A 25579-nucleotide genomic window follows, 5' to 3' on the forward strand; every position below is an offset into this window, starting at 1 on the left:
AGCTAAGTCCCCAGTGTACACCTTTCAGACACTGTACAGGTTCTGCACCCGTGGGCACAGTGCACCCCTGGGAATTTCTTGCTTTCCCTTTATTGCCAAAACAGAAGTTCAGAGACTGCTACCTCTTTCAGCATCCATCAAGTCCAAGGATGAAGATGATTGCCTTTTATAAACCTCCCTCCCTTCCCCCTACCCCACATTGTGTCTGTTAATGTGACTCTTGTCCCAGAGAATAAGGGATGTAGCCCACCCCATAAAAATTAAAACGGGTCCCCATGACTTTTTACTGTTCCAGCCCCGCCTTTCCTGTGACAGTAGTAAACCCTTTGCTAAGGTCCAAAGGCTCCAGTCTGTGCTCCCCTCTCTTCAGGAGTCAACTCACAGGTTTTTAAATCTCCAGGGTGCTGGGGGAAAATGGAACATTCTTGGCACGTCTCTGTCGTCTCTGTCAAGGGCTCAAAGGCCCAGGGCTGCCTGGGTGGCAGGATGTACATCTTTCCTGTTAAGTTAGGAGAGCCTGGGTCTGGGGGGCTGGGGCAGGATGCCAAGAATTTAGAGGAGAGAGTGTCACTGAAGAGCTCCAAGAGTTAACAGATACATAAGGAGTTTCATGATCCTACATCAATTTTTTTTAGATATATAGTTGACTTAAAGTATTATATTAGTTTTAGGTGTACAATGTAGTGATTCAAAATTTTTACACATTATACTCCATTTTTAATTGTTGTAAAATATTAGCTAGACTCCCTGTGTTTTACAATATGTCCTTGTAGCTAATTTATTTTCTACATAGTAGTTTGTACCTCTTAATCACCTAGCCTGATCTTGCCCCTCCCCCTCCCCTCTCCCCACTGGTAACCACTAGTTTCTTCTATGAGTTTGTTTCTATTTTGTTATATTCATTCATATGTTCTACTTTTTAGATTCCACATATAAGCGATAACACACAGTATTTGTCTTTCTCTGACTTATTTCACTAAGCATAAAACTCCCCTGGTTTCATCCATGTTATTATGAATGGAATAACTTCATTCTTTTTTATGGCTGAGTAATATTCCATTGCATATATATGCCACATCTTTATCCATTCATCTGTTAGTGGACATTTAGGTTGTTTCCATGTCTTGGCTATCATAAATAGTGCTGCTATGAACACAGAGGGGGGGTTTCATGTATCCTTTTGAATTAGTGTTTTCCTTTTCTTTGGTTGTATACCCAGGAGTGGAGTTGCTGGATCATACCTACATCAGTTTTTAAATAGAGATAGCTAACTCTTTACCTTGACAAGTCTGTTTTTCAGTGAACTCTTAACTCTAGAAGAGGAGCTCAGCTATTGGCATCTCGTGGTGTTCCTTGGCCACTTGGGAGAGGTTATTTCAAGCAGGGGCTTGGAGAGCCAGCCTGAGGTCAGATCTCTTTGAGCTCTTTGCAGTCCTCATCAGCACTCACTTGCCGCTCAGTCCCTGGTTGGCTGACTGGGGAAGACTTGGTCCCATCACAAACCTCAAGAGCCTCAAAGATCCCGCAATCAGTGGGTGCGCTCCCAGACAGTTTAGGCTACAAGTCTAAGATTCTCTTTACATAAGATTTCTGGTTGCAATTTGCTTCTTCATATGTATTTTCCTGGCCTCATAGGACCACTGTTGTTCTTTTTAAAACCTGAAAGCAAAGTTTAAAAGTTTGTTAATACCTATAAAAAGAAATGAAACAAACACCTATCAGGAATGAAACAAGCACCTATTGGGAATAAGACCCTCTTCCTCAGGGTTTTCCCCTTTGTGCTGTAAAAGCAAGTCATAAAATGGACTGAGTTGATAGCCCTGCAAGTAGAAAGGTGATTTATAACCTCACAGAGCTCCTAAGGCGGCTTCAGTTCTGACTGGGCCCCCCATGGGCTGTGTTGGGCTGGTCTAGGTTCTGTGTCTCTCTTTGGTTATTGTTTTGATCAGTCACCCCATACTTAATTGAGCAACCATCTCTCAAGGAACTGGCTTTTCATGGCCTTTTGGGCACCTGGGTTGGCTGCAGTTTATTCTAGGGTTGGACCCTTTGACACATTAAATGGCTGTATGAACTTGTTTAAGCCAATCCGCTTCAGGATCCTTGTCTCTGAGCAGGGGACAGAACTTGGCAGAATGTGTGTCTTTGCTGAGGGAAGTGACCCCTGTTGGGGACCTCATGGAACCAGGGTGGCTTGGAGGGATACAGCACCCCAAAAACCATTGTCTTTTTGTTTGGTGTTTGGTTTTTGGTTGGGGGTGGGTAGGGGAACTAGGTTTATTTGCTTATTTATTTTAATAGAGGTACTGGGGATTGAACCCAGGACCTCGTGCATGCTAAGCACGACTCTACCACTGAGCTATACCCTCCCCTGCCAATTGAGTCTAAGTTAAGCTTCCCTCTGTTGTGTTTGCTGTGTGTGTTCGCTGTAGGGTTGCACTTCTCTGATCAGAAGGTATAAGAAGCTCCCTTACCCTAAGGGAACAGAAAGCAGTCTGCTAGAAATAAGACCATTGTCTATTGGACCCTCACAGTAGGTCCTAACATAGCTCCCCCTTTCTGAGTCTCCTCTGATTTTCAAAATGATGTGCTGTTCTAATTCAGGGTAAAAAACTTAAGAGACAGTTCCAAATTATTTTCTTCTTTTGCCGCTTAGACTTCTTGAAAAAAGTTTTGAACTGAAAACACAAGACTATGAGAAGCAGATCCGGTCTTTGAAAGAAGAAATTAAATCTCTCAAGAGTGAGAAAATGCAACTACAGCACCAGCTGGAGGAGGAGCGGGTCACCTCTGACGGCCTGAAGGGGGAAGTGGCCCGGCTGAGCCAGCAGGCGAAGGTAGGGGCTGCTCCTCACTTTCTCAGTGCGTCTGACCTGCGCGCGGCGGGGCAGGTCCTCACCCCCATCGGCTCAGCTAAACGTGCCCCCGTGTGAAGGCAGAAGGACCCTGATTCCTTCAGTTCCTTCAAGAGTAGCCCCAATACTGCCTTTGCCTTAGCAGTACTACTGTTCATGCTTTAAAAGTCAGTATTCTTACTTTACAAAAATTCCATTTACATAAAAGTTACTGAAATATGTTGACCTAGAGAATACTTCCATATGAAATTATAAATTGACATGAACCACTGTTACATAATCCATCATGTTGTTCTGTATCTACAAATACCTGTATTAAAATTAAATTACTGTGTCAGAATCTTCCACTTCAAAATGTTAGCAGATAATGGACACAAGCAATGGTCCATGCTTGGACAATCCAGGCTTATCTGAATTCCTTCCCTATCAGAAAACACAAACCTGTGTGTCCTTTCTTCCTCAGTGCCAACCATTTCATTGTAAGTTTGGGTAGCTTTTAAGCGTCCACTAGATGTGTGAAACATGTTAATAGAATAATTGTTAAGATTACACAAATATTCTCTGCAATTGTCACGGAATAGCCATGCTAGCCAGGCATGGTTTAGAAGATGTGTCACTTCTAAGATTCACGTGGGTTCTCTCTGAATTTCTCAGTAGAACTGCCCATACTCTCTGAGCCCTGGTTGCTTATTGTTTAAAAGTAGGAGATTGGACCGTGGAATCGGGAAGGACTACATATGCCTTTGAGTGCTTCATTCTTAGCAGTCACGTAAGACTGATGTCCCTCTGCGGGAGTCACCTCGTCTGGCTATAGTCTGCGTCTTGGGAAGTCATGTGGCTGCACTTGGAGTAAGACACCAATATTTGTCACTGACTTCCTCTTCGGTAGCTAAAACGATGGTCCAGTCTCTCCAGTGTGGTGTATTAAGGGAATTACTCTGATTTTCAAAGAAAACAAACCCATTATCATCAGCATCTATGTTATAATCAGCCTAGAAGTGAATTCACATGTGACTTGAAACATTACAAAGAGCAGCACACAGCCTCTTCCCCACAGCCAGAACTTCCCCTCGTGGTCCCCAGTCATGCCCCCACCGCCAACTCCCACACCTCCAGGGCACGCCCTGGCCCTGCCGCTGGGCCAGACCCACAATTACAAAGGTGGTGACTTTGCCCACTTCCTCACATCCACGATTTCATCATACACTGAAAAAAAACTTAGCCCCCATGACCACCTCCCCCTCCTCACCCCAAGCTTGCAGTAAAAATTTTTTTCCTTTATATTGTAGGAAAGCAAATTCTATTGATAGAACCAAGTACTCTAGGAATAACAGTATTTTGAACAATTGAACAATGCTTTGAGGCCAAGTTTTATGGGCAGTGATGGTTTAACAAGATTTTAACTAAGCAGCTGCAGTGAGAACACCTTGCATGGATGTGTAATACAGTGACAGTGCTTCTTTTTCTGATGTGAATCACGATATCTGTTTTTTCTTCACCTGGTTCCATCATTGCTGTGATTCAGACAATCTCGGAGTTTGAAAAGGAGATAGAGCTACTTCAGACACAGAAGATAGACGTGGAGAAACACGTGCAGTCCCAAAAACGGGAAATGAGAGGTAACAAAGACACGAATCACTGAGTCCTTAGGGTGCGGGCTGTGTTATTACCAGAGGTGTCACTGCGAAGGCAGTGTGTCCTTTGACTGGTCTGAGGCTGTTGGTTAGCTGGTTGGTGGATATATGATAGGTTGAATAGCTGGTTGACTTCATAGCTGGTAGATAGGTTGGTTGGTTGGTCAGTCAGCTGGTGAGTTAATCAGCTGATGGGATGGTTAGCTAGAGAGTCTGTGGAGCTGGAGAACTGGAAATGGGAAATGAGAAATCACACAAAAAATGTAATTTATACCAGCTCTGCCTTTTCCTTTCAGAACAGATGTCAGAGATCACCAGACAGCTTCTTGAGAGCTATGACATTGAAGATGTAAGAAGCAGGTAATCATTTTTGCATTACCAAGCACTTAGAGACGTGTAACACATGAGAGACATGATTTTCTTACTCTCCTTGTGTTGTAGGCTCTCTGTGAAAGATTTGGAACATTTAAATGAGGATGGAGAACTTTGGTTTGCTTATGAAGGACTAAAGAAAGCAACACGGTGAGAAATTCCCCTCAGGGTTCTTTGTGATTTTTCAGAGACAACAGACTACCAGAAAGTCAAAATTTTATGTTACGTAAATTTGATACAAAAAGTAAATTTCCTACAGTAGAATGGTCTAATAATCCCTGGAAATATTTCTTCAAGGATTAGAGAATTAGTTTAGTAATGAAGAACTATCTCTTTGTGGGATACATGGCCAAGTAATAAAACCCATAACCTGTACAATGAAAACTAATTATATCAAATAAGTCAGCTAGTGTTGCTATAGATATATAGATATGTTTAAATTTAAGGTGTCTGCAGTTTTTTACATTAATAAACTTTATTTTATAGAGCAGTTTTAGATTCACAGCAAAACTGAGCAGAAAGTGCAGAGATGTCTCACATAACACCTCCTGCCCCCACACATGCACAGCCACTACCAACATCTCACCAGAGGGCACGTCTGTTAAAATGGGTGAACCTACATTGACACGTCATTGTCACCAAGTCAGTAGAGTTCACTCTGTGTGTTGTACATTCTATGGGTTTTGAAAAGTGTATAATAACGTGTATCTTTATCATTGTTGCATCATACAAAACATATTTTAACCATTAGAGTAAAAATGTAATTTTAATAATGTCTAAAATAAAATTTCTCACCATTAACTGCACGTTAACACCACATAACACTTCCTAACTAGCTAGAAGGTTTTTGTAATTATATGTTCCTAATTCCACAGCCTGTAACCGTGTGTCTGTAAGTGAACTTTGTGTGCTTAGTGCCTGGCTGTCATCGTGGGTTCTCGTAACGGCTGCACAAGTGCACGCGCAGAGTCCTCAGCACAGCAGGGTAAAGGCCGTGTGGTTAACTTCTTGACCCTCCTCTAACAGTGTCTTGGAGAGCCATTTCCAGTCCCAGAAGGACTGCTACGAGAAGGAGATTGAAGCTTTGAACTTCAAAGTGGCGCATCTCAGTCAAGAAATCAACCACCTGCAGAAATTATTTAGAGAAGAGAATGACATCAATGAGAGCATCCGTCATGAAGTTACCAGGCTGACATCAGAAAACATGGTAGAGTCTCTGCCCCGGGCCCCAGTCCTGGCCGTTATTCGGGAGATGTTACGCATTAGTGAAGGGAAGTTCAGTTTCTCGGCTGTAAAATGAATTATGTTTTCCAGGAGGGAAATAACTGGTTCAGAAAATAAAATTATAAAATTATCCCAGGCTGGAAAGCATTTTGAGAGTGTTTACCGTAGGATGGGTGCAAATTCTGTAATTCATGTGTGTGTGTTTAAACCTATGTATTTAAAATCTAGCCCTAACCCCTTTGAAAGTAACAAAAAGCATCAAGGTAAAAGGGCATCACTTGAGAGGGGCGTGCGTTCAGAAGGCAGGTCTCCTGCTCATCTCACTGTTTCAACATCCTTCTTCCATAATGCCCGTTCTTTCCCACTGCATCCTTTCTTCTAACTCATACCTACAGGCATGAAGAAATGTCTTAGGAATCTTCTCATCAAAAAACGTTCCTTTCTCCACCCCACACCTCCTTCAGCCACCACTCAGTCTCTCTGGGGGCTTGGCCGTGCTCTTCCATGGCCACCGAGCTGTGATTTCTTCCCTCCCACTTATTCCACATCTACCCCGTTCTGCCGTGCGTCCCCGCCACTAACTGCATCTGCCTGCTCAGGGCTGGGCACAGGGCCTTCCTCTTCACCCTCGTCTCAGTCTCTCAGCAGCTTTTGGTGACTTAACCACTTCCTCTCCCTCCTTATTGTTCTGTTGGCTTCCAGGTCACCATACTCTCCACGTTTTCTCATCCTGCCTCACTGGCTGCTCCTTCTCAGCTTCTTTGCTGACTCCTCCTCCTCTGCCCAGCCTGGGAGCAGTAGGAGATCTCAGGGCTGTGTCAGCAGGTGAGATGTGATCCTGGGCACAGCGGATGTGTGGAACCGTAGTTAAGGACCGCACATCTTTGTTTACTCCTTGGATGAAAGTGTAATGAAGAATTTGCAGTGAGATCCAATTGTGCAATCAAAAAATTCTTCATTTGGACTTCAGAGGCACAGGCGTTTTTATAAACTTTGACAACAGAAAAACTCTCCTTACCTGACTGAGGGTGGAATGATGGGCCTTTAAAGAGAGATATAGCTAGACAAGGACAGAAGATTTTGAAACACATTGGATCATTCCAGATGTCCACTAACAGAGCCGTGCACAGCCTGGAATTCAAAGGGCACAGTGGGACCCCTTTGAGATAATTCACCTGTTTTTAGATGAGGAGATGATGCTTCTGGGCCTGAACCAAAGAGATTGGCTGCATTTCCTCACATCATCCCTCCCTCAACTCAGAGAGAATCCCCATGTGCCCGCCCAGCTGGTACACCTCCTTCTCTGCAGGAGCCCTCGGTGATGCGGAGGGTGGTAGCCATGTAAGAACCACTCACTCTGAGCCTGCTGGTGTTTCTCGTGACCATATAGGTCTTGAGGTGAAAAACATGACGTCTGTCTAGCCTAATGCCTTGGCTGCCCCCTTACACGACCATGCTGGACGCATGTTCCACAGGGTTAAATACCTAGATGGTTTAGTTTGCTTCTGAGTAGCTCTGGGATTTTAAAGTTCGTACATGCAAGAATTTTATATTCTAATATTTCTATTTCTTCTCTGCAGATGATCCCAGACTTTAAACAGCAAATTTCAGAACTGGAGAAACAGAAGCAAGACCTTGAAATCCGCCTGACTGAACAAAACGAATCCATGAAAGGTAACTGGGACGCTCACGAAGCTGCTTTTAGGAAATGGTTTCTTGTGCCCGGAAAATGACACCCAGGGGTATCAAACTGAGTCTCTGTGGGGCCAGGCAGGTGACATAAATGTGATGAGTGGGCTAGGTGGATGTGCAGGAAGGTGCATGGGCACTTTAAGGCGGCAGCTGCCTCCGAGCTCCATTGATTGCTGCTAAGTAGGGAATTAGGCCCCAGTGTTGATACTCCTATTTAAAAAAAATAATAAAAATTCAGATTTTTGCATGAAATATCATAATTTTAAAATAATGCCTTGAAAAGTTTTTAAACATTGTTTGGACCAAACAAAACCTAATCTCTAGGTGAGTACAACTTAGAACCCTTGATAACTAAAGATATGAAAATACGACCAAACCCGAATCAGAATGCAGTGATGTGGCCTCCAAAGTGCCAGAGGTTCTTCTCGTTCCAGGAAAACTAGAAGAATTGTCTCATCAGTTGAATCGCTATAGAGAAGAGGAAGGAATGCAAAGAAAGTAAGTGTTAACACTCATGTACTTCAAGTTTGCGCTCCCGTAATGCCTTTCTTTTCAGAAATTGTGGGAGATACCAAGATAGGTTATTAAGCCAAAAAAGCAAGTGTTACTTAAGTTGTATAATATATTAGCATTCGAATGTGAAGAAAAGAAACACACACACACACCCTTCTCTGGAAGAATGCACAAGAAACAAGACAAAACATTGGTTGCCGGCGTGGAGGGTCACTGGGTGCCTGGTGCACAGGGGAAAGAGGAGACTTACTCTTCACTGTAGACCCTTTATGCCCTTGGCGTGTTATGCCATAGGCATGAATTATCTCTTCAAAAAAGTGATAAATTAAGACCATGTGAGAGAAGACAGCTTCTCTCTTAGCAGACCCCTTTGGGTAAGGCCTAAAATCCATGTTGATAGAGAATCTTCATTGATAATCCCCCCAGATTACATCCTGGCCAACAGAGGGCCTGGGGTTCTGGTGCCGCCTGGTGAGGAAAATATTTCGCTGCCAGCTTGTTGAGATACTTAATGTTTAGAACAATAAATGGACACTCTGCACCCCAGAGAGCACTTTCAGTCATGTGGCTTCGTTGTAGGATTGGGACCAAATGGGGGTCCAAAGCAGTAGGAAAGTGTCAAGCCACCCTTTTGGGACTCTTTGAATGGGTTTCCTTTTCTCGTTTCTCTGAACCCTGGCTTTCTGAGTGTCTGGTTCCCGGGCTGTTCACAAAGGAGATGGTCATCAGGGTTTGGTCATAGGGTATGAGTGGGAATAGATGCCCTGGGGGAGCAGTCAAGGGTTATAGGCTGGGGTCATGGGATGAGGGCCTCTTATGAGGCTATGCAGACTGGGGCCATCCAAGGGCAGTTTCATACCCCACTAACCCTGGTTTCTGCCCCCCACTTCAAGCACTCCCCTGTCCAGGTACTATTTGCTTTACACACACATTGGCCAGTGTATTTTTCCATCTTTGGAAATATCAGTGCTTGCTGTGATGATGAGTGACTTCTCCACGACAGTCAGACTGATACCAAAATTTCCTCAATCCTTTTCCCAGGACCGTAGAAGCCCAAAATGAAATTCACACCGCAGAGAAAGAGAAGCTGATGGATACGAGTCAAGAAATGCAGGAGACCGGCGAGCACTTGAAGAAACAGTTTGAAACTGAAAGTGAGGTCAAGAGTAGTTTGCGGCACGAAGCGTGTCATCTCACTGTGGAGAACAGGGTGAGACGCCCTCTGACTTGCTGAGAAATGACTGCCTGTGCACAGGAATCACTGAAAGGGGGGGCTGGCCACCTGGAGCATCCAATGAGCAGTGTCTGCTTTTTTGCCAGAGCAGCCTGTTTCCTTATATCAAAAGACAGGTGGTCTCTGAGGTGACAGGTGCTGCAGGGGAGCCTGGGATTTACACGGACGAGAGGGGAGGGGTGGTGAGGTCTTGAGCACTGTCCCCTGAGCAGCACCTGTCTGAGACGATGATTCTCTGGCCCAGAGCACGTTGAAGATGGCAGGCTGATGTGTGAACATCTCTGAGCACAGCTTAGCATAGCAAAGGTCCATGCTTGCTTCTGGGGGTGTGCCTTTCCTACAGTTTGCAGCGTTAAAATGTTCTTCGATGAAATGGTCATGATAGGAGATGACTGGCGTTCAAAATTGTGAAAGTCTTCATCAAATTGTAAATGCCCTTGTTGAGTGAGTTGTGGGAACTCTTTGACAGTTCCCAGCAATTCTTCTGAAGTTGTGCTGGTTTGTGAATCCCACAAGACTGAGAAGCACCAGAGTAGCAGATGGGATGCTTTCCCGGGAGGTGGACAATCTCAGGCCCCTCCCTGGCCTGGCCGCCTCCAAGACCCCGACTTGGGGAGGGCTCAGCAGGGCAGTGGTCCGCCTGGACCTGCCCCCGGGCCCTGCTCCCCACTGTCAGGGCCCCATGTTTCCTATCTCACAAGAAAAACATGATAGGGTAAAATCATATTTTACAGTGTCAGGATTTACCTTGAAGAGTAATTATAGATAAAAAGAGGAATCCAGAGAGCTTAACATTTAATAGAAGGTAATACATTCCAGTCAGGACACCTGGATGATGGCTCTTTTTGGAGGTGTCTGGCTTTCTCAGAGAATAGACTTCTGAAATCCCACCAGACAAGCAACTGCCAGCTGAACTTGTGTGGAAGGCTGTCCCGCCTTCTGCCACTGTGCCTGCGTGTGTTTCCCTGGGTCTCAGCTGGGGGTGGTGGTAAGGGGGAAAGGGTAGGAGGGGGGTCACATGTGTTGCACATCTTGTCCTGTGGGAGCCTTCCTTCCCTAGCTGTGAGAGTGTGGCTCTGCGTATTGTCAGTCCCCGAGTTGTGTGGGACTTTTGTGCATTTGTTTCCGGTGCTCCGGGAGCAGTGGGGTCCCGCTCAGGAGTCCCCCTGTGTGTGTGGCTCTGCTCACAGGCAGGGAAGGGCCAGGCCTGTTTCTTCTGCAATGCACCGAGCAGAGGAGCAGTCATATCCACGTGGTCATTCCAACAAATCAGTCGCCTCAGTGTTACAAACGAACAGATGAGTATGCGACAAAAGTATACCATTTCTCTCTCTTCAGTGGTGGATTTTGCCCACAAATGAGATTAAACTGTATTAGTTTCCCAGAACTACCATAATAAGTTACCACAAACTAGGTGGCTTAAAACAACAGAAAGTTGCACTCTCACAGTGTGGAGGCCAGAAGTCCAAATTCAAGGTGTGAGCAGGGCCGCATTCCTCTAAGGTCTCTAGGAAAGAGTCTGTCCTTGCCTCTGGCAGCTCCTGGCGTTCCTTGGTTTGTGGCAGCGTAATTCCACTCTCTGCCTGTGTCTTCCCTCTGTGTGTCCTTTTCTGTCTGTTATAAGGACAGTCTCAACTATATTTAGGACCCACCCTGATCCAATATGATCTCACATTGATCCTTAGTTTAATGGCAAGTGCCAAGACCCTATTTCCAAGTAAGGTCACATTCTGGGGATCTAAGTGGACATGATTTTGAGGGGACCCTATTCAACCCACTTTATTATCCTTTGAGTCAAAAAAAATCCTTATTAAAAAAAGAAAAAAACTTTAAGTGATCATCTCACTATTTATCAAAGAAATTTAAAATTAAAGCTAGGTATTATTTTTGCTTCTCAAATAATAATGATCTTACGTTGCTGGTGAAAACACCCTGAAGTGGGCCATGTCACACATAGTTCCTGGGGACTGAAACTGGCGTCAGCTTTCTCAGGAGTGGTTTGGAGGCAAATATCAGGAACCTCTGGAAGTGCGTTCTTTGACTTGGTAATGTAATTTCTAAGATTCTATTCTAAGCAAGTAATGGGATATGTGGACAAGGATTTTTGTTCAGAGTGGTCAGCATAGTGTTATTAGTCATAGCAAACAAAAAAAAAAGGAAAGAAAAGAAAAAAAGGATGTCCAGCGATAGTGGGCAGATTTAATTATTATACAATCATGTGACTTAGCCATTAAAATGACAGTTTGGTATGTTATCGATAAAGAGGGAAATATCTGCAGAGTAATGAGAGAGAAGTGCAGGATTTAAACTTCATATGCAATGTGACCCAATTTTATAAAATGTATATGTGCCATATTAGAAGAAAAGAATGAAATAAATCAACATGTGAACAGTGATTTCCTCCAGGTTCTGGACTGATGGGTGGCTTTTTAAAAAAATTACTAGATTTTTTTAAAATAGGCTCAAATAGGAGGGAAGAAACAGTACCTACACTTGTAAGGCCAAATAAGGTTCCTGACAAGGTTAGCCAGGGACACAGAACTGTAGCAGGGAGAGGTGGCCACTAAGGAGAAACAACACACTTGCCTCGGCCCTGGGAGTCCCCAGAGGGCACGTGACTGCATGGTGGGCACTGCTGGATTGGAGAAGCCTGAATTCCTTCGTCAAAGCCCTCAGAACTAAGGAAGAATTTAAAGATTCTCTGCCGGAAGTATTTATGGGCATCCAGGACTCTTGTGGTTCTTGAGCCAAGTTCAGCACAGGCAGGGCCACCCCCTTATCAGGAAGGAGAGGCAAAGTGGGGACCTGAATCTCTGAAGTTTCTATCGACCTCCAGCTGCTGACATCCAGAGAGCCCATTTTCACACCTGTATATTTTTAAATTCTCTGCAGTGGGCATTATTTTATTAAGGGAAAATTAGATCAAGATAAATGTGATATATCCATACAATAGGATGTTATTCAGCCACAAAAAGCGGTGAAGTATTGATTCATGCCCCAGCAGAGATGAACCCTGAAAACGTAACGCCAGGTGAAAGAAGACGGACATGAAAGGCCACATATTGGATGATTCCATTTATAGTAAATTTCCAGAACAGGCAAATACGTAGAGACAGAAAGCAGATCAGCAGTTGCCAAGGGCTGGAAGAGTGACAAGGAGGTGACAGCTTAAAGTTAGGGGTTTTTTGATGTGATGAAAATACTGTGGAATTAGATAATGGTGATGGGTGCACAGCTGGCTATACTAAGAAACCATGTAGTGTGCATTGTGTGGCATGTGAATTACAGTTCAGGAAGGCTATTACCAAAAAATAGATAAGGAGCCTCTAAGGTAATGTCCTTGTTTCTTTTGATTTCTGTAGGATCTTGAGGAAGAGTTAGACATGAAGGACAGAGTGATTAAAAAGCTACAAGATCAAGTGAAGATTCTGACCAAGACAATTGAAAAAGGTTGGAAAAATAACTTTCATTTTCCTATTTTTTTGAACTTTCAGCTGAGGTCAACATGTGTTGATGTGTTATTTGCTGGTTTTTGAAAACCAGAGGGATGAGTCTCAACTGGTGGGTTTGGAGCTCAGGGATGGGCTAAATGATCCTTCGTGGCAGGCAGGTAGCTCACCACCCTTCACGTAATCCCAGACCTGCTCATGTAACTGTAAGGGGTACCGTATAAAGAATACTTTTAACCTCTTTTTCTATTAGCTCTCCCCTTGTGAAAATGAAACTGAACAAATTTCAAATTTAATTGCTTTAAAATTCACGTCTTCTCCCAGTTACATGGGACCAATATCCCAATTTCTATTAGAAAAAAAGAAGTAGAGAACTAAAAAGCCAGACATTAGTCCTGAACATGGACTGAACTTCACACCGAGGGTCCTCATGAGCTCCTGGGAAAAGGACCACCCCCACATCTTTCTTTCCTTCTCCTGCTTCTGTGTCTGAACTGTTCTGACTTCCCTCTCCTAATGCTCTTTGCTCTTTGTTCAGTAGTGCGTCTTCCTCCCAGCCTTTATCACTGAGGCTGTATCTTCAACTCTGTTCCTTTTTCCATACTCATTCTTTGAAGGGCTCCTTATTGTTATTTATTCAACTCTCATCTCACATTTAAAATGTCCAAAATGAAAATGAGGATCTTTCCCGCTCAGTAATAAATGGTACAGGTCAGTCTGCCCCATGAGGGCAGAGACCATGTCTGTCCTTGCCATTGCCCTTGTGGTGTCCCCATTGTTGGAAAGAATGAGTGAGCTGCCATCTCTACACAAGGACTTCCAAAATCCACTCACCATTCCTCACTTTCCCTGAGTCCCGGTCCCTTTCTGCTTCTAACTCTACTCCTTCACCTTTCTGTTATCACCTTCAACCCAATATGTTTAACGTGGGATTTAGACATTGGCTTCCCTTCCTGTGTTATCTATTGTCATATAACAAACCGTCCCAAAATTTAGCAGCTTAAAACAAAAAACACTTAACAACATGCAGTTCTGGAGCTTAGGAATCCAGAAGCAGCTTAGCTGGGTGGTTCTGGCTCTGAGTTGCAGTCAAGCTGTGGGCAGAGATGCAGTCATCTGAAGGCTTAACTGGGGCCGGGGCGTCTGCTTCCTTACTCATTCACGTGGCAGTTGTCGGGAAGCCAGTGTCTCTTGGACACTCCCTGGGTGGCACTAGCTCCCAAGGAACATGCTCAGATACAAGTCACTGCCCTTAAAAAACATTCAAAGTATGATATTCTGATCAGGTATTTCTGCTTCATTTCTTGTTCTTCCCGATCCAGATGCAGTTCCCCAATGAGAGGTCATTCTTATCATAACTGGTTGCTTAGTAAAGCCACTAACGTTCTACCTTTATCAGTCTCCACGGAGGCAGAGCTAGGAAATCAACAGGACACACGCTCATGCGGTGGGAGAGCGTTCTGTTAGGTCTCTGCCTGCTGCGTCTTCTTTTTCACCCATCAGAGCCTGCTCACTTTTCTTGGCCCCGCTAGAGTAGTACCTCCTTCCAGAAGCATTTTTCAGTGGTCCCAACCCACCTCTGCATAAATCCTTATGTCCCCTGTACTCATTTCCCATGGCTGCCTAACAGATCACCATAAAATTCGTGGCCTAATAGAACGTAAATTTATCATCTCACAGTTCTAGAGGTCAGAAGTACAGAATGGTTTTCACTGGGTTAAAATCAGCATGTCAGCAAGGCTTCTGGAAGTATTAGAGGGGAGAGTCTGTTCCCTTGCCTTTTCCATCTCTAGGGGCCTTCCACCTGAGTCTCCTGGCTTGTGGGCCTCTTCCATCTTCAAATTCACCAGCGTAGTATCCTCAGAATCTTTCTCTCCCACCTGTGCTTCTATTGTCACTTCACCTGCTCTGTGATGTGATGAAGTGAAGGATCTTGAGATGGGGAGAGTATCCTGGATTATCCAGGTGGATCCAATGTAATGGCAAGCGATCTACCTTATAAGAAAGAAGCAGGAGTGTCAGAGTGAGAGAAGGTGATGTGACGATGGGAGCAGAGAGAGAGAAAGATGCGATGGTGGAAGCGGAGGTCAGAGTGATGTGGCCACAAGCCAAGGAGTGTGAGTGGCCTCTGGAAGCTGGAAAAGGCAAGAAATAAGTTCTTCCTCAGAGCCTCCAGAAGAAACACAGCTCTGCTGACACTTTGATTTTAACCTTGTGAGATCTCTTTTATTCTTCTGACCCCTAGAAATGTAAGATTTTTTAAATTGTGTTGAAGAAAATTGTTTTTTATGCCACTGAGTTTTGTGGCACCTTGTTACAGCACATAGGAAGCCAGTCCAGCCACCTTGGAAATCATGCAGTTTGGTGCTTTGCACACCAAATGTTTTGTGAATCTCATGTCTTTACCTGTAGCATCAGCATCCTGAAGGCAGGAGCAACATCCTGGATTGCTTTCCTATCCCCCTGTGCTCAGTCTATCCCAGGTATCATGGGGCTTCCCTGGAGGATAACGCAGCCTTTTCAGCAGCAGCTGCGCTCACTGGTGTACTCACAGATAAGAGTCACTACCAGGAGAATCCTTCAGGACTCAGTAAAGTTTGCATTTATTGGAAAGCTGCAGGAGTTCATGTGCTAACCAGCCAGAATGGGGTGGAAAGAGACAGAGCATTCTCATTATAATGCCTGTGGAAGTTGTTTTTGTGCATTTAGCTGATTGTTTGCCTCTGCCCACAGCCAATGATGTGCACCTGTCCTCGGGACCCAGGGAGTACCTTGGAATGCTGGAATACAAGAGAGAAGATGAGGCCAAGCTCATTCAAAATCTCATTCTTGGTAGTGAAACCTGGAACTCTGAATTGTTGCTTTGTGAACTTGAGCATCAATCATTGCCGCCGTCCTGGGCCGGGGCAGTCCATCTTCTTCCTCCACTGCTTCTCCGCCTGGCACAGAGTTTCTCGGCCTCACCACTGTTGACCAGATAATTCTTTGTTTGTGGGCCTTTGCCTTGTAGGATGTTGCGCAGTATCATTGGCTTCTGTTCTCTGGAAGCCAGTAGCAACCCCTAGTCATGATCATGAAAACGCCCCCAGACGTTGCCAGATGCCGTCTGGGGGTGTCCTGCCTTCAGCTGATATGCACTGCCGTAACCTCTTCCCAAGTCCAGTCACACGGTCTGTGTAGAGGACACATCTCCTCACCTTTGCGTCTCAGCACAGCAGCCAAGTGGGAGGGGTCGTTGTGGCCCCCGTGCTCCATTTGACTTCTGCTGAGCAGTTTACTTCAGGCGGCATGACGGGGGCTTCCCAGCCGCACCTCAGTCGCAGGAGTCTCCCAATGTGCATGCTCCAGCGTTGGTGGTCTTAGAACCAATCTTGCTAGACTGTCTTCAGTGTGAAAACCACGTGGTTTTCCAGGGAGAAAGAGAAAGGCTGTCTCCCTATCAACTGGTCCCAGAATCTCAAAGCAAAACTCCCATGTGTAGCCTTACTCCTCTTCTCCTAAGCGGCCCCCCTTGGAGCACGTCAGCCCCTGCCCTTTCCTCTCTACCCCTGCTGGCGCACAGGGGCCTCTTTGTTCCCCCGTCTTAATGCAGATACCGGAAGGTCTTTGTTTGCCGGTCTTAACTTGTTTTATAGTTTCTCTCTTTTCTTCATCCCCACTCTGCCTCCCTGCCATCCTCTTCACCTCCAGACCCGCTAGTCCTCCTCTGCAGGACTGTTGTGTGACTGCTTTCTCTATTCAAGATGGGTGCAAGTGATCACTGAGGTCTTAATCCATCCTCATCATAGAGGCTGACTTGGGGTGCATGGAACTGGGGTTCCTCTCTTACCTTAGAGATCTGAACTCCAGGGTCTTCACACCAGGGAGGAACACAAATTCTGTCTTTTATTCAGCTTAAAAAAGAAAAAGCACTTGGCAAGTGACAAGTAAGAGGAGCAGGTGGCACCTTTATGTCTATTTTTGCCAAGAGAAGAGCCAGACTGAATTCCTCAAAAAGACAGGGCACCTCTATGCATCTGGGCACTGCATCAAGTACAAAAAAGCAAACAACCCCTGTCCCATAGTCAGAGGTTCCCCAGGGGAGAGATGACCGTCAGCTGTAATCCTCATCGACTCTCTCTGCTTCAGACCTGAAGCCCCGTGGTGTGGTGGTGAACATGATCCCCGGGCTTCCAGCTCACATCCTGTTCATGTGTGTGCGCTACGCAGACTCTCTCAATGACGCCAGCATGCTCAAGTCCCTCATGAACAGCACCATTAACGGCATCAAGCAGGTGGTTAAGGTAGGAACCTTTGACATTGACCCTGAAGGCAGGAGCAACCTCTTCTGTTGCTTTCATATCCCTGCTGTGCTCCACGTTACTTACGAGGATTAACTGTCCTAGGTTAACCACATGATTCCCCAAACCAGCCTGAGGACCCACCAGTGAAAGCAGCCACGCTGTTAAGGAAAACCACCTTAGGGCAGAGAGCCCTAGGGGTGGGGATCTACTGATAGACCTTAAATCTCTTACTTGTAAGACTGCAACCCCGTGGCCACCACCCCACCACTTCTGCCCTCTTAGGGGTGAGATTCCTGGCTGCAGGGAATACGTGTCTGTCCATGTAACAAGTGTGAATGCTGAGGAATGGGAAAGACTGAAAAGTTACTCATCTCTTCCCTTCGCATGAATTTAATTCTCCCTTAAAAAACTACAGCCCGTAATTTTATTCCCAGCCCAGAAAGGAAGAAGTAAAATATAGAGTCGTTATTTTTCATCCCCCTTCCAAATAAGAAGCAAGTTCGATTCTGAGATGTATTTGAATTTTTTTAGTTGGGAAGTCTTATCTCACATTCAGTAAAATATGTAAATCCTATTTTAAATACTCCAGGAAAAGGGAAGAATAAAAAGAGTGAATGCATGAGGGGTCAGAGGATGGGTAATTCTTCCCTCCCCCCCCAACCCCCCCAAAAGTTTTATACCAAGAATTCATTATCCATCAGGAGTTAGGAGTGGAAAACTAGCATTGATTTGGTGCTGGGTGCTTCATAGTCACTGTCTTCAGGGGAGCTACCAAGGTGTTCTTGGGAGAGACGTGCACAAATTGATGTTTTCCCTGTCCATATTTGCATAGATTGGGTTTTCTCAGGACACGCTTGTGTTCCAGGCCATAGGCACACAGCATGTCCCCCGTTTCGCTGCCCTGGAACCTTTAAATCCTTAGAAACCGAAAGAGGCGTGGCGTGAGGAGTGTAAATCCTTTCTTGTCAGCAACTTCTCCAGTGGCTCCCTGCCGCCCCCAGCCTGCCATCCAGTGCACAGCATGTGAAAGCAACCCTCACTTGGTCCACAAACCCTCTCGGCCACTGGGCCTTTTTCTCCACGCACCCCACCCCACCCCCCGCTGCCAAAGTACTTAAAATAGTTGTCCCCAATTCTCTTTCACTCCTTGCAATCTGACTTCTTCCCCTGTCACTCCACAGAAGGATAACCAGTAGTTCCTCGTGCTGAATCCAATGGTATTCCCATAATTTTTATTTTCTTTAAATGGACTGATCTGGTAGCACCATCTCTTTGAAACCCTCTGAGCTTGTCTTTCAAATCCCATCACTTTCTCAGTTTCCTCTCACCTCTCTGATCACTGTCCCTTTGCCTCCTGTGCTTGTTCTTCTTCCAGCCCCGTAAGTTGAGGGAATTCTTGCCAACAGAATCCTTAAGCTTGAGCTCTTGTCTGTCTACCCTTTCCTTCAAGGGGGACATCCTCCCACCTCTCTTCTGAGGTGTCCTCAGCTGCCCTGGTTCCCCATCGTATAGGCACTCGGCCACCTATTTACCTGTGTACTTGTATGTGTCACGTCCGTCCATCTCCCCAGTCAGATTGTGAGCTTTGGAGGGCAGGGACCGAGACTTACATTTCCCAGGCGTTCCTGGAGCACCTGCTTCAAGTGTCATAACCTGCACAGAAATACTTCACAAGTAACCCGCTAACTAAATATGAGCTTATCTTTATAGCTTAAACTTAACAAAGGCTCTAGTGAATAAAAGAGGAGTTCATTTTGGTCAAAAGCCACCAGCTAACCAAACAAGTAAAATATGTCTGTTCTTGGTTCAGAGTAATCACCAAATTCAACTTTGCCTTTTCTTGGTTTTTTGTTTTTTAAGGAACATTTAGAAGACTTTGAGATGCTGTCATTTTGGCTTTCCAACACTTGTCATTTCCTCAATTGCCTGAAGCAGTACAGTGGAGAAAAGGTAGGGACGCTCGCCTGCTCTGCGTTCTGTGCAGACTGCCAGTCTCACCGCTAGGAGCGGAAACACCCAGCTCCAGGGACAGCCCTTGCTCCAAATGCCTTTCTGGTTTCCTTCCCACCTGGGAGGCCAAATTCACATCTGTTTGGATGGAAGTCACAGGCAAGAGACTTTGAGAAGGAGGCTTAGACCTTGGGCATGCTACTAGCCTCAGTTTCCTTGACTTAAAAATCCATGAGGTGGATTCAGTGATTTTTTTAAGTTTCCCTTTGGTTGTCAAATTCTGAAGTTTTAATATTATGGCTCTAAAATACAACCTTTAGTTCAACATGCCTGTTTCTTCATAGCTGTTCTCTCTACAAGATTCTGATTGTTTCCTCCATAATTTATAAATCCTTTGCCCTCCTGGCTCTGCTTTCAAGAGGCTGACCTCATCAAGAAGTTCTCCCTCTTCAAGTACTCACAGAGCAAAATTTCATTTACCTAAAATAGAAATGGCTTTTAGGGTTTTCACTGCTCTCCAAAATGGTTATACCATTTTATAGTCCCAGTAATAGTGTATGAAGGTTCAGTGTCCCAGACCTTTACCAACCTGGGTATTGATAGACATTTTATAATTTATCGATCTCATGATCATCAAATGATACCTTGTTGACTTAAGTTGCTGTGAATTGATCAGCTGTGAGGTCAAGCATCATTTCATTTGCTTACTGCTCACCTGGGTTGCCTTTTAAATTGCCTACTCACATCCGTTTTTCATTTTTCTTAGAGTGATTTTTTTTCTTATTGATTTGTAGGAGGTCTTTACATATTATAGATAGATTGTGGCTTATCTTCTAACTTTCTTTATGGAGTCCTTTGTCATACACAGTTTTTGAAGCTTGTTGTACTTAAATCTATCAATTCTGTCCTTTTATGATTTAATATATGTCTTAGTGTCTTATTCAAGAAATTCTTCCCTGCTCTGAGTTCATGAAATTATTCTCTCTTCTAAACTTGTAATTCAAATTTAGAGTTCACAGTTAGGATTTTATCCAAAATTGGTGTGATTATTTACCTACCCCCAACTGACATGTGAGGTAATGATCTCATATCTTCTTTTCCATGGGTAGCCAAATGTCCCAATGGAAAGTAAAATAAAATGTAGAAATAATCCTATTTCTACTCATAGGACAAAAGGAGAAATAAGTAAAGAAAATCCAACCTCTGACTAAAAGGAATACCAAAGTGGGGTCACAGACCAGTCCATGTAAGACAAACTGGCATTTGTGGGGCATTCATGGAAGACAATACTGTTTAATACCATTTTTTAAATCTTTTATTTGCCCCCTTCAGCCATGTATACAATATTGTTGTCCCTGTGTGTCTTTTCAATTACTATATTTTTATATCTAAAATGTCAACAGTTCTTTTTCACCTCTGCTTCTTATTTTAATGTCCTATTCTTGTCATAATGTTTTCTTTTTCTTTTATCTCTTCAAACATGTTAACCATCCTGTATTAGTCTGCTTGGGCTGCTGTAACAAAATACCACAGACTGGGTGGCCTAACCCACAGAAGTTTGTTTTCTCATAATTCTGGAGGCTAGAAGTCTGAGGTCAGGGTGCCAGCATGGTTGGGCCACTGGTGAAAGCTCACTTCTTGGCTTGCAGGTAGCCACCTTCTCATATGTTCTCACATGGCCTTTCCTCAGTGCGTGGGGTTGGAGAGGGTGAGGCTGAGCTTTCTAGTGTCTCCTTTTGTAAGGACACTAATCCTGTCAGATCAGGGCCCCTCCCTTATGACCCTATTTAACCCTAATTACTTCCTTGGAGGCCCCACCTCCAAATATAGCCATCCTGGAGGTTAGCGCATAAATATACAGAGCTGGGGACAGGACACAAATATTCAGTCCATAGCACACATCTGAAAACATTTCAGATTGATTTACACTCTGTGATTATAAAGTTATGAATCTCATTTATTGCATTACTGACTTCTTACAGCAGTTTGTTTTCTTGGGCGCTGTGCAGTTTTCCTGTGAGCTTCCGTGGAAGTGTTTTCCACTGTAGTCGGGGAGCGGGGAGAGGGGGCACATGTTTGGAGGGGAAGTAAACAATACAGCAATATTTACAGTTGACCCTTGAGCAATGTGGGCGTTAGGGGCACCTACCCTCAGTATATAACTTTACATTCGGCCCTCCACATCCCCAGATCCACATCCTCAGATTCAACCAACTGCAGGTCATGTAGTACTGTAGTATGTATATACTGAAAAAAATCCACATACAAGTGGACTCATGCAGTTCAAACTGTGTCATTCAAGGGTCAACTGTAGTTAGTTATAGAAAATAAATGCCACCCTGAACATCAAGAACTCATTTGATACAAATCAAACATTAATTTGCGAAGTATAGGAGTTATAATAGAAGCTGATTATATCTTTGGTAGAGATAGTATTTTAATTTTATTCTGATATTTCTATGCTCAAAATTACTTTCAGGAGTTCATGAAGCATAACAGTCCACATCAGAATAAGAACTGCTTGAACAATTTTGACCTTTCAGAATACAGACAGATTCTTAGTGATGTGGCTATCCGAATATACCATCAGTTCATTATTGTAATGGAAAATAACATTCAGCCAATAATAGGTAAGAAAAGAATTGATGCCCAAGAAATATTTATACTAACGTCGATAACCTTAAAAAAATAAGTCTGGTGTATAAAGTGTATGGTTACAAAGAACATAATTTTAAATCAAATTTTAATAGTGAAAATGTACATTTTTTTAATTATTTGATTGCTTGAAATGATTACATATATGAAAGTACCTGGGTCACAGTTTTCTTTCTGTAAGGGGGATTCACCCTGAAGGGAAAGACTTGGGAGAATTGCTGCTCCTCGTGTGGCTAATCCTGGTTCTTAGTAAAGTATTTTTGAAATTCTAAAGACCCATTCAAATTCTTATATATGTTCTTCAATTTTCTGAAATTTAAATACTTCAGGCTTTAAATGGTTCCAGACCATAAGTTGTCATGCTAACCGGCTCTCTCTCCTGTGAAGTTGAAAGAAGAGGTTCTCCACACCCTGCTGTAGATAGCTGTGCACCCCCATCCGCCTCAGACCCCGGGGCCCCCCAACCTCCATTCTTCTGCTTTCTCTGTCACAAATACAGGTGGAAAATGTCCCACCTCCTGAAACAGACACACAAGTGCAGTGGACATGTCCTCTGGGTGTCCCCACCGTGTGTGCAAGAAAAGCTTCCATTTTCCCCCTAGTGCCCGGCATGCTGGAGTTTGAGAGTCTGCAGGGCATTTCCGGCCTGAAGCCCACAGGCTTCCGGAAGCGGTCATCCAGCATAGATGACACGGACGCCTACACGATGACCTCCATCCTGCAGCAGCTGAGCTACTTCTACAGCACCATGTGCCAGAACGGCCTGGACCCCGAGATCGTGAGGCAGGCAGTGAAGCAGCTCTTCTTCCTGATCGGGGCGGTCACCCTCAACAGCCTCTTCCTGCGCAAGGACATGTGCTCCTGCAGAAAAGGGATGCAGATAAGGTAAGACCCATAAACTAGCACTAACCCTGGAGAGGCTGGCTGGAAAGGATGCTCTTCAGGTCCAGGGCCACAGTCCTGCCCCTCCCTCCACAAGAGCTGCACTGGGTATGCAGGGTATGCAGGATGACTCTCAACACCTGGAGATGTGGGCCCTCTGATGCCCAGGCGCTCCTCCCACCACTCTGCACGATGCTAACTTGATGCTCCGGCAGAGTGGCTTCAACTGGGAACTCGTAAGTGTGTATTTTAAATTCTGTCCCTCTGTGTCTATCATATACTCAACTAATATCTATTGACCACCACCTCTGTGACTAACACTGCTGGTGGGGGACGCAGGAAACAAAGGAAAGGGCAATTTGATCCCTGCTATTGAGAAGCTAAATGATGATTCAAGGCCGCTGTGATTAAGTCACAAACAAGTGGTGCAGGAAATGCTTCAGAGAGGAGAGATTATCGTGGACCAAAAAGTTGAAGAAGCCTGAAAACTGTGTGTGAGTGACTGAATATGGGAGAAGAGCATTCCAGGCAGGGGAATGAGTAGGCCAAGGCACAGTGGTGGAGCTGAGTGAGGACCCTCCTCAGCAAGAGCACACAGCTCGGTCTAGATGAAGCAGAGGTTTGTGTCAGGAGCAGCAGGGCCATAGTTGAGGGGCAAGTGGGCCCAGACTGGGAGGCTCTCGGATGCCAGGCTAAGGCCCTGGGAGTCCATCCTGAGGAAGTGATGATCCACAGTCTTGAGCTGTATCGACTTCTCTTTATCTCTAAATTGAGGAAACACAGACCATGAGCTGTTGTTTGAATGAACACTGTCACATGATTAGAGAACATATAGTATGGGGTAGATATTTAAGATTTTTCTAATACATACAGGGATTTGATACCTGTATGTGATAGGAGAACCTGGGGCGGTGATGATGGCAGTGAGATAAGAGAAAGTGACGGAAAGGGTGTATTGAGCCAAGAAATAAATGTGAGGCATCCGTTACATCTTTTTAGCGTCAGTGAAGCTTGGAGTTGGACCTCCCTACAAACCAGTGTGGCAAATTCCCTTGTCAGCCGGTTGTGATTTTCAGAAATGAGGGGATATTCAGAAGCACCGTGCTTTGTGGACCTTTCCTCTTCATTGAGAAAGGAAAGAGTTCTGTTTATTTTCCAAGCCCTGAGCAGATGCCCTGTAGGCCTCTGAAGTAGGCTTCCGGCCTCCTTTAAGTAAAGCTGTAAACCTCCATGGGCCACCAGAGTGTGTGCTAAGTAACTCTCATTCCACCAGTAGGTCCCCCAAGGTGAGTGAACAGGGACTCGAGCAAGATGCACCACTCCAGAACCCGCAGCACCTGCTGTCAGGGAAAACCCCATCTGTCCCCGTAGGTGCCCGGTCCTTTCTCCTCTCACCAGCCGAGAGTGGCCACCAGGGTAGCACCGCCCTTCCAGGGTGTTGCTCTGAGTTTCAGCACGTGCATTTTAGAGGCATGTGTTCATTCAGATATTGATTGAGCTCCTGCTGTAAACACAGCACACCAGGATTTGCAGTGGCTTTGCCATGACAGCACGGCAGCCCAGTAACAGAATATGAACACAAGTAGGAGATCGAAGCTGAAGAACAGTATAAACAGTGGACAGAGTAGCTGGAAAACTGGCTCAGAGCCTTCTGACTGCCAGGAGGAAAAGCAAAACTCCATCAGCTCTCTGAGCCCATCTGGTGTGGCGAGGCAGACCGGTTCCTGGGAAGAGAAAAAATTTCCCTAGTTCCTAATTTTTTCTGTTTCTAGTCATGAACTATAAAAATAAGGTCTCACGTGGAGCTTTCTCTCACCATCTCTGCAATAGCACTTTTACAGCAAGTTCCCCTGTGGCTGCTTTGCCCAGGTAGGGCTGGTGGAGACGGTTCTGGTAGGAGCCAGAATACTGTGGCCCGAGCACAGGCATTGCTTGCTGGCCTGAAGGAATCTGGGAAGAATACAGAAGGCCCTGATTTCAGTCTTGAAGGGCAGGTAGGATTTCGGCTGACTGAGAACTAGAGGGATGGACACAGGCCTCCATGAAGGAAAACTGAGGTCAGGGTGTGAATCGCCCCTTGCAGAGGCGCACCAGGAGCAGTTGGAAACCTCGAGAGGTGGGCTAGAAAGAGAAAGTGGAATGGCAGTGGGAGAAACGCATGCGTCAGTGCCTCAGGAGTGGCAGCCGCCACAGATCCTTGCTTTTCTTTTTCAGAAGGCTTTCAACTATGAATTCAGGTTCTTTAATAGTTGTAGGACTATTCAGTTTATAGATTTCATCTTAGATGCATTTTGGTAGTTTTTGGCTTTCAAAGAATTGGTCCACTTCATCAAAGTTGTTGAGTTTATGTGTGTAGAGCTGTTCAGAATATTTCCTTATTTTTAGTTTCTGCAGAATCTGTGGTGCTACCCACCCTTCCACTCTTCCCTGGGTAATCTGTGTCTTCTCTTTCCCTTGGTCAGTCTTGCTAGAGGTGTATCAATTTTACTGTCTTTCCAAAGACCCAGTTTTTGGTCTCGTTGATTTTTGTCTTATTTTTAAAATGTAATTGATTTCTGGTACTGTCTTTATGATTTTATTCCGTCTGCCTCCTTTGCATTTATTTTTCTCTTCTGGTTTCCTGAAGTAGAAGCTTGTATCACTGACCCTGAGTCCTTTCTTTTCTAATATAAGCATTTAATGCTATACATTTCTTGAACCCTACCCCACAAATTTTGATATGTTGTATTTTCATTTTTGTTCAGTTCAAAATATTTTCTGATTTCCCTCGAGTCTAACTCTTGGACCCAACACATTTAGAAGTGTGTTGTTTAATTTCCAAGTGTTCAGAGACTTT

At 44.7% G+C, this 25579-nt stretch overlaps 1 protein-coding gene across 1 annotated transcript in view; it reads left to right on the forward strand.

The window, feature by feature from the left end:
• MYO5C (myosin VC) overlaps positions 1-25579 on the forward strand; it is a 91164-nt gene that overhangs the window by 56471 nt on the left and 9114 nt on the right. Inside the window, exons 25-38 of the mRNA XM_031453041.2 lie at positions 2657-2837; positions 4381-4474; positions 4786-4849; positions 4931-5011; positions 5888-6068; positions 7666-7759; positions 8212-8275; positions 9332-9500; positions 12887-12974; positions 15707-15805; positions 17102-17256; positions 19117-19206; positions 21686-21836; positions 22464-22746. Coding sequence (XP_031308901.2) covers positions 2657-2837; positions 4381-4474; positions 4786-4849; positions 4931-5011; positions 5888-6068; positions 7666-7759; positions 8212-8275; positions 9332-9500; positions 12887-12974; positions 15707-15805; positions 17102-17256; positions 19117-19206; positions 21686-21836; positions 22464-22746 — 1794 coding nt within the window. The remainder of the gene's footprint in view (positions 1-2656; positions 2838-4380; positions 4475-4785; positions 4850-4930; positions 5012-5887; positions 6069-7665; positions 7760-8211; positions 8276-9331; positions 9501-12886; positions 12975-15706; positions 15806-17101; positions 17257-19116; positions 19207-21685; positions 21837-22463; positions 22747-25579) is intronic.

This window comes from Camelus dromedarius, chromosome 5 (genome assembly GCF_036321535.1).
Source record: "Camelus dromedarius isolate mCamDro1 chromosome 5, mCamDro1.pat, whole genome shotgun sequence".
In the NCBI taxonomy this organism is placed as follows: Eukaryota; Metazoa; Chordata; class Mammalia; order Artiodactyla; family Camelidae; genus Camelus; species Camelus dromedarius.